The following is a 9108-nucleotide window of genomic DNA, read 5'->3' on the forward strand; positions in this document are numbered from 1 at the left end:
ATAAACACACAGATTTGCAACAAAATAACGAGAATTAGCCTTCAAAATAAAAACAAAACAAACGCTTTATACTCTGTTTATTTCACGTGTATCCCTGCTCTACAAAAAACAGCTATATCCGATGTGGTTAGCGAATTGGTATCCGGGAAATACCATTTGCCGATCGAGTGAACATACACTATATCAGTCTCCGGTGTTTAGTGTACCATCAGTAGAGCTGCTGGCCCCGAGTATCACAAGTTTCCAATTCATTTATTTTGAAAGTGACGACCGGAAAGGTGGTTTTGCATTAGGTGTGGCTTGACCCTCGTTTGGAGAAGGTGGTCCTGGTCGAAAAACACCATCCTAAAACACACCGACAGGACAAGTTTGTGTGTTTTTACAGCCACGGTCGTCTCACCCTGCACTATATCTCCGAGGCAAATGTGAAAGTGTGGACCTTGACATCAAGGAAGGGCTGGATGTGATTGTTTGTCGTCGGGAGTAAAGTTTGGAAAAGTACGGGGTGAAAATGGAGCGAGCAGCTGAGTGAGAGTGGGGTGAGGAGGCTGGATTTGGCAAACTTTGGAGTCCTGCTCTGCAGCTAGCAGGCTAGTTAGCATGGTAAGACCCTCCGCTGTCTCCGATTAGTAACGAGGTAAGATCCAAAGTCAGATTTTAGCTCATACTGTCGTGTTGGTACGTGAGTTTACAATTCTGTCCTACAATCAGGCAGAGTGTCAGAAAAACGCCGAGTGTGTTTGTGACTAAAGGAAAACAGATATGAACCAGGCCTGCTAATTTGATCTGGACTCAACTTTTTGTTAATGCAGCTTAACACTTTGTTGTTGTTGTTGTTGTTGTTGTTGTTTCAAACAAAACTTCTGGTTAACCCATAATTCTGAGGCATCTCAAATTAATTTTACCCAGTCATGGCAGTTAAAGTAACACAAATGGACAAACAGGCATTAAATCAGGAGAATATAGCAATTTGAGTTTTAAATTTGAATTCCCAGATTGATATGTCCATCGATGACAGTGCCGTTATTTGTTTTACAATGATGACTTGTGAATTGTTTTTGCTCATTCTCGAACTGGGTCGCTGTAATCTTTTTTTTTTTTGGCTGAAAGTTTCACAATATGGCCTTATCACGTGATTACAAAAAGCTACTGTGCCATTTCAATATGTTATGGTGAAGTCGGTGAAGTTACTGCTGCTGTTCAGCTTCTTTGTTACTGTACTGTTACTAACCGATTCCAAACTGTGATGCCTGGTATAATTGACGCCCCCCCTGCTTGAACAGCTGATGACTTTAATATTCTACAGACAATCCAAATAACTGCAATCAGTGGGGATCTGAACCGTTTTTATTAGATTATTATTCTCTTAAGTAAGATGATTTTGTTGAAAGTGGCCTAACTTGTTCCATGTCTGTATGATGTATATCTGCAGTCTATGGGTGTCTGTAACAGTACACACAGTTGGCTTTGTGGAGGTTCTGTTTTGTACCGAGGTGAAACTTGCTTAAAAAGGGCTGAGAACTAACTGTGGGCTACACCTGGCAGATAAATGCAGAGCCATAAAAGGTGCATAAAATGTCAAGAACAAGTACCTCCAAAGTTACTTGTAGTAGCACAGACTCTGTAAACTAGTTCAGTTGTAGTGATATCAATTCAATTAAGACCTCCCTTTAGTTACACAAGAATGTAATTGCATATACACTCAAAAGCGTACATACCTAGATGAATTCAGCAGTCAGCAAAGTTATTTAGAAAGAAAAGTGAACTGTCTGGATGGATCAATTGTGTAATTTGCATATATGTAAATTATGAAGTCATTGAGTAATTTTGCACCTCTGGGAGTTTATCTGGATATGCTGGGAAAGACAGAATCTTCATTTTCCATGCAGGACATAGAAAGTGATTTCTGTCATTCATTAAGCGTCTAATAGCGCCCTCATAGCATAAATGCAAGAATACAGTATTTATTAAGTGTTCAAGATATTTGACTGAAAATGTCAAATAGGTCATTAAGCTTAGTCTGACTGTTCTAAAGCTGCTTCTTTTTCTGCCACGTTAACATGCAGCGTATTCACAGATACGTTTCCTGTGCATGACTCATCACTTGAGATTCATTTTGTGTTCTGCTTTTCAGACCTGTCCTCCATCCTGTGAATCACCTGGGAAGCTGCTTTATCCATGGCAACACTGCCGACGCCATCACACCTCTTCCCAATCGATCGGAGCATAGTGCATTATCTCAATTTTACGGAAGGACAGACGCAAATTTGAATATACCGTTGCAGCACTTAACCACAACCCCCACTTAAGGTTGTTTTAAGGAAGCCAGATGCCCCCTGAGCCCAATTCCCTCCCTTCCCTTATCAACAATTTTACTACTGTGAGAATCCATACGAATTCTACTTGTGAATTCCCCCCCAAGCGTTCAACATATGACACCATCTCAGGCGGGCCTCACTAGCTTCTTCCAGGGTCTTGATGTATCCCCTGATTAGTGTTGCACGTCTGTGTGTGCGAGCTCAACTGGCACAGGCCTGTCAGGGTAAATTGTAGCAACGAGACGACTAGTATTGCAGCAGTTGGTGGAGGTTGTTGAGTGGTCGCCAAATATGCACTTATGAAGTCTTGCGTGGATGTATCATATGTGCTCATGAACTCTGACTGCTGATGCCAGCTCACTGGGACTTGAGTGGGTGCTATCAGCTGTTTTCAGGAACCCTTCTAACTCGGGGTCCAGCCCTGATGTTGGGTGCCCTAGGTGTGTTGAATCAGCTGTTGCGGTGATGAGGCAGGGCTACCAGTGGCCTATGTGGCTGGCTGGGCAGTGGCCCAAGGTGATGTGATGGGGTGCAGGAACAGTAAGGTCCTCCCTGAGCCTCCAGGGGATGTTCAGTTGGACCTGGTCAAAAAGGTCAGTTGAACAATTTTCATACATTTATTATTAGTATTGCAACTACTGCTACTAATCAACTGTATTCATGTGTTTTGCAGGTGGATCCGCCCCCACCACCTCAGACAGATATCTACAAGCACTTCATTCGAGGGGATGGCACTGGAAGCAAAATGGGTGGGGCTGGTGGAGTGGGAGGAGACAAGACAGACTCCGCCTCCCCATATCAGGCACAGGCACACGCTGCCACTCCCACTGCTTCTGCCCAGCCCCCTAAGGACCAATCCGAACTGTCTGACCCACAGCGGAAGAAGGTGGCAAAATACCGGGCCAAGTTCGATCCACGCGTCACTGCCAAGTACGACATCAAAGCTCTGATAGGCCGCGGGAGTTTCAGCCGGGTTGTCCGGGTAGAGCATAAGAGCACGCGGCAGCCGTACGCCATCAAGATGATCGAGACCCGTTATCGGGAGGGGAGGGAGGTGTGCGAGTCCGAGCTGTGCGTCCTGCGGCGTGTGCGCCACACCAATGTAATCCAGCTGATGGAGGTCTTTGAGACTGCAGAGCGCGTGTACATGGTGATGGAGCTGGCCACTGGAGGAGAGCTCTTTGACCGGATCATTGCTCGCGGCTCCTTCACAGAGCGGGACGCCACGCGGGTGCTGCAGATGGTACTAGACGGCGTCAAGTACCTCCACACTTTGGGCATCACTCACCGAGACCTCAAACCAGAGAACCTGCTCTACTACCACCCAGGAGCCGACTCCAAGATCATCATCACTGACTTTGGGTTGGCTAGTAGCAGGAAGAAGGGGGACGAGTGTCTGATGAAGACCACTTGCGGCACCCCAGAGTACATCGCCCCTGAGATCTTAGTAAGGAAGCCCTATACCAATGCAGTGGACATGTGGGCGCTCGGGGTGATATCATACATCCTGCTGAGTGGAACAATGCCCTTTGAGGATGATAACCGCATGAGGTTATACCGGCAGATCCTCAAGGGGAAGTACAGCTTCTCTGGAGAGGTGAGAAGTTAGATGCTGTGTCACGCCTGCATTTTCTCACACACACAGAAAGACATACACACACACACACACACACACACACACACACACACCCCCACACAAGCTTAACAGACATATGGTGAATACTTTCCTAAGGAGGTTTTCAGTGGGTTTCTTACCTTTTCCGTCCGTATCCAAAGCTGTTACACGCACCTTATCCTTCAGCTCACCCAACCCGTGAGCATTTATTTGCTCTCTCTAACTCGCCGTGCCTCTCCGTGGAGTGTGTGTATGTGTGCACAATAATTTATGCTCAATCTGTGTATCTAGTTGAAAGAATGCTGAGGAGACAGTTCCTTTGTTTCATAGTGTGGGATGTTTATGTTGCCAGTGAGCGATACAAAGGGGCCCTTGGTTACTGTTTGCCCAGCATACAGCCGCCCCAGTGTAAATAAGACCTGAGCAGCTTTGTAATATTTAATGAGGAAGTGTTGATTTATTTTATTTTTACGTGGGATTCATCAGTGCTTGATGCACCTCTGTACATCTGCGGTGTGTTTAGGGTTAAGTCTGACACATTTAATAATTAAAACCTTCTCCAGGCATCATTGAATTTTAGCTGAGGTCTGCAAATCAAATATTACAGCCTTCTTAGATACAAGACGATACAGAGGGCTTTGAGTAGATTTTGTGGTCTTGCTTATTACCTAAAACGACCGTCAATATGAATTGTATTTAAATTTAAAGAAAAAAGTGCAGCTTTGCTTTTATTATGATAAGATAGGAGAGGGGGAGGGGAGGAGCCAGAGTTTGAAATGCAACTTAAGTCCCCTGGCTGGAAATGAAACAGTACATAATGTACTGTAATGTAGTGCAACCACTGAGCCATGAGACGACTCAAAGTTGTTTGTTTTCAAGATATTTCGTAATATATTTCAGTGTGAAAGTGGTGGAAGAGGAGGCAACGTTCTGTAATTGCTGAAGTTTGGAATTTTCTATTGCAAACTGACATTGGCTTTGAACATGACTCAATCAGAAAGGGGGACTGAAACAATCTGCTTCAAAATCGGGTAAGTTCATCATCCTGTTTAGCTGCAATGCAAGAGCTGATAGCTCCGGTTGAACGGCAGAGAGGCCAGTAACACTTTCAGAGTCCTAATCCTTCAGAAAAAATGAGAGGAGGAGCTGGAGCCGAGCGGACTTGAAACTCTCCTTTGGGAAATATGTCTTCATAGCTGTGATAAATAATACTCACATTTACAGCTGCACTCCAAAAACTAATCACAGTGTGAAGATGGTCGAAGGTGGGGAGGAATTGTATGGGCTTTACAGTAAATGTGTTGTGTATCTATGGTCAACACGGGTGATTTACAGGGGAGACTGAAAACACAGCTGGTTGCCAAGTAAGACATTAGCCGTGTGTGTGTGTGTGTGTGTGTGTGTGTGTGTGTGGGGGGGGGGGGGGGGGGGGGGGGAGGCATTCAGCATTGATATTCCCAATTCCTGTCTTAGTGGGGGGTTGAGTTTGACTCACTTCCAGTCACTCACCACACCATATCCAAGTCCATTTCCACAGCGGCCAGTGAGAAGCTTTCGTAGTGAACATTTAATTTAAGAAATTCTTTTGTCAGAACCTCATCGGATGTGATGTGACCACAGTGTTGACAAAGCCAGGCAGAGACGCACTGATACTCACTGCTCCGGCCACATTAATGAACTAGAGAATCACAAATGTAGAGTAATATAGAGCAAAACAAACAGACTTTACTCTTGTACATAACTAACACTGCTGACTGGTCAAACATCTCGTCATCTGAGATCATAATGGAGCTTTATAACACTCTGCTGCCCTCTTGTGTCCAGCAGCTAGACATCTGCCAATGGTAGACTGTATATCTATTATTTGCTTTAAGGAAAACCAACTAACTACATACAATTACATTGTTGTTTTGATTATTATTATTTTTTTATGATTACGTTTTTTTATTTATTTTTGTTTTATAATTTACTACGTTCGGAGTTTAATCTTCTCTCCTCATCTCCCCTCTGCAGCCGTGGCCCAGTGTGTCCAACCTGGCCAAGGACTTTGTGGAGCGGATTCTGACGGTGGACCCCAGCGAGCGGTTGACGGCAGGCCAGGCCCTCAAGCATCCCTGGATCGTCAGCATGGCTGCTTCTTCTTCCATGAAGAACCTCCAGCGTTGTATATCTCAGAACCTGCTGAAGCGGGCCTCCTCTCGCTGTCACAGCACAAAGTCGGCCCAGTCCACACGCTCTAGCCGCTCCACCAAATCTAACAAAGCCCGGCGGGTGCGAGAGAAGGAGCTGCGCGAGCTGAACCGCCGCTATCAGCAGCAGTACAATGACTGAAGCCTGTGCCGGTAAGGGTGAAACGGCCCGACTGTGACTGAACTTATACATTGCAGTCAGAAGGTCCCACACCATAGAAACCAGGACAATGACTTGACTGGATCCATGATGTGCCTTTAGAACGATATGACAAGTGAAAATGATGCCTAAACACTAAGGACAGTGTCTTTCATGGACGCACTGAACTCTTATGGCAGCGTGTCATGTGAGGAGCACAGAAAAGGACACACCAGTAAAGTATTGTACAGCATCGACCCTGAATCGTTTCAGCTCTCCGCTCATTCCTTGACATTTACTTTGGGTGAACGGGGCTTCTGCCGCTCCTCTGATCCCTGTAACTCTACATATTTATTTATTATTGTTGACATGAGTTTTAGTCTCCATTCAAATGGTCACTGGATAATGACCTTCAATATGGATCTGTTGAACAGAATTCTGGGTAATGACGTTTTTAAAGAGGAAAGGGGGGAGGGGGGGGATCACACCCTCTCACACACCTTCCTAGTTGAAATTTGCTGTGAATTTATAATTGTGCTACAGGAATAACAGACCTTATCTTAAGAGGTGGACGATGGAACCATACTGCAAGATAAACACGGGATTGAAGGATGAAACGAAGGCATATATTTAACTGATTATCTAATCTTGCCATTTGTGCTGTACGTTGATAGATAGCATAGATCTACAGCTGTCGAAGAATTGTGAATCATTGTTTTCCTGGTTAACTTTCAGTGTTAGGATCTTAATGTGTTATATTAGACAAGAGGCCACACGTGTACTCCTGCACTTCACTGTCATGTCTGCCCTGGTTCCATCATTGCAGTGGCGTGTTTACGACTCTGTTGCTCCGTTTCAGAGCTTAAAATTTTGATTAGTATTGTTAGGGTACGATCAATGTTGGTGTGCAAGCTCACTTCCTCCTGCTTTTTCATATTAAAAGCCCCGCAGTTCAGGTGACAAACTCCATTCACTTGGAAGGATTTCATTGTGACACATAAGCAGGAAGTTTTGTTGATTGGGAACAGCACATAGAGTCGCTGTGAATGAATTAATCAGCAGTTCAAAGTGATGTTCCTCTGAGCAATACAGCGGTGAGTATGTCATGATTGTTACTGCTTGAACTTATGTAGTTAAAATTGGCATTGTGATGAATTGACCATGACAGACATAACAATGCAGGTGATGACAAGTTTGTCCTCTTCCCCCTGTTTCTTATCCTTGCCATTATTTGAGCACTGGCTTGTGTTTGAGAATTTACTGTAAAGTCACTCATGAAGTACCTGCTCTGAGCCCTTCCCGTTATATGCAACATTATAAAGTTCAATTCATTCATTCATTACTTAATTACAAGAGTTTGCCTTTTAACAGTACGCAAACTTAAATTGAATTGGAAATACGAGGCCTCACTTAGGAATAAGGACCACAATTGATCAAATCCTTGATATGATGGAACACGACATTAGTTCATAACTCTTGGCCAGCCTCACTTTTCTTGTCCAATGCCCATCATAGTGTTCTGTTGAATGTGTTAATCATCCCTATACTGCTGTGTAGTGTTTGGTGGAGGGCTACTGCACAACTCAAAGATTGACAATGTATTGATAATCTAAAATGAGTAGACATTGTTTTGGTCAGTTACATTTTGAGTTTTAACATAGATTAAATGTTTCTGGTCTTAAAGGCTGCAATACAGTAAAACTGTAACATTTTCTGAACTTATTTGAATCGTCTGCTTGAATGAAGTGAACAATCATGAAACTACTTGTTTAGTCATCCTATTACAAATGATAAATTACCAGTTAGTCTCAAAATTCTGACAAACTTGTCAGTGGTTAAACGTATGCATCCTGTAATTTGTTTAAAAAATATTTTTGATGAAAAATAAAAAATTTTACTTTTAAAATTTAATAGGGACTGGAAACATAATGATCACATGTTTAATGGTATGAACACATGCACCGTGTGTCAAATATTAGTATTTATAACTATAGGGCTCCAATTTATGGGATCTGTCTTGCTTTGTTACATATTTGGTCCTATCAGAACATTCCCAGAATGTGGTATTCTTTATTTGAGCAACTTTCTGTGATCTGCCCAAGACTTACAAAGTGCATTGTTGTTGTGAACTTTTTCATACATACTGGAAACCAGACCGAGCCACATTAGCTGACCTCAATTCTTTCTGTTCTTTGTCTGTTTTGTATCTGTTTCATTTCATTCCCTGCAATTTTCGGTCAGTCTTCATCTTCCTGGTGCAGGCCTAACTCTCCATTTTCTCCTACCTTCCCATTCCCTAGGCCTAGATCATACTGTACCATCTTTGTGAAATATATATATTTAACATATTTTGAATCTTCACATCTAAGAATTACAGTCCCAAAGGGATCAATTGGACTTGCAAGGAATTGCTGTGGTTAAATTAGTCAGAAGCATTGAGAACGTGTTCCAATGAATAACCAAATCATGTTTGTGAGGGGTTTTGCAGAATGTAAACACATTTGTAAGTCTTTACATGTTTTTTTATATATCTGTGTGATTTTATATAAATGATGTCCTAAATGAAGTAGCCAAACTCAACACTGTTACCTGAAAACAGTTGTTTGTCTTTTTGTTTTGTTATTGTGTTTCTAAATGATTGATAACACTTTGATTCTCTTACCATTAACTTTTCTATTTTTTTAAATGATGAACTGTTTCAGTCTTATGCCAATAAAACTCTCAAAACTGAATTATGTTTTGTTGCAGTTACTGATATTACTTTTCTTCTATGTTACAGCAGTTTAGGTAAGTATGTATGGGTTCCTTTATTTTGGAATAACCTAAATATGTTTAGATGGTATGAGT

General features: G+C 42.7%; 1 protein-coding gene across 2 annotated transcripts; it reads left to right on the forward strand.

Annotated features, from left to right (window-relative positions):
* Nucleotides 1–304: 304 nt before the first annotated feature.
* On the forward strand, nucleotides 305–8993 carry pskh1 (protein serine kinase H1). 2 transcript variants are annotated; one of them, XM_076142227.1, is made up of 4 exons: nucleotides 305–637; nucleotides 2135–2911; nucleotides 2992–3915; nucleotides 5947–8993. In XM_076142227.1, exons 2-4 carry the CDS (start codon nucleotides 2843–2845, stop codon nucleotides 6262–6264), a joined length of 1311 nt encoding a protein of 436 aa, XP_075998342.1. In that variant the 5' UTR covers nucleotides 305–637; nucleotides 2135–2842; the 3' UTR covers nucleotides 6265–8993. The 2 variants fall into 2 exon arrangements, with proteins under 2 accessions (XP_075998342.1, XP_075998341.1); XM_076142226.1 differs by having other exon boundaries at nucleotides 305–603.
* Nucleotides 8994–9108: the final 115 nt, after the last annotated feature.

This window comes from Genypterus blacodes, unplaced genomic scaffold (genome assembly GCF_046128005.1).
Source record: "Genypterus blacodes isolate CSIRO-AG114 ecotype Tasmania unplaced genomic scaffold, CSIRO-AGI_Gbla_v1 ptg000021l_1, whole genome shotgun sequence".
Taxonomy (NCBI): Eukaryota; Metazoa; Chordata; class Actinopteri; order Ophidiiformes; family Ophidiidae; genus Genypterus; species Genypterus blacodes.

Bases quoted from the DNA above. Each gene is read 5' to 3' on its own strand.
- pskh1 (XM_076142227.1), top strand. From the start codon at position 2,843: ATGGGGTGCAGGAACAGTAAGGTCCTCCCTGAGCCTCCAGGGGATGTT. The intron at 2,912-2,991 runs GTCAGTTGAACA...TGTGTTTTGCAG, and splicing joins AGTTGGACCTGGTCAAAAAG to GTGGATCCGCCCCCACCACC. The intron at 3,916-5,946 runs GTGAGAAGTTAG...TCCCCTCTGCAG, and splicing joins AGTACAGCTTCTCTGGAGAG to CCGTGGCCCAGTGTGTCCAA.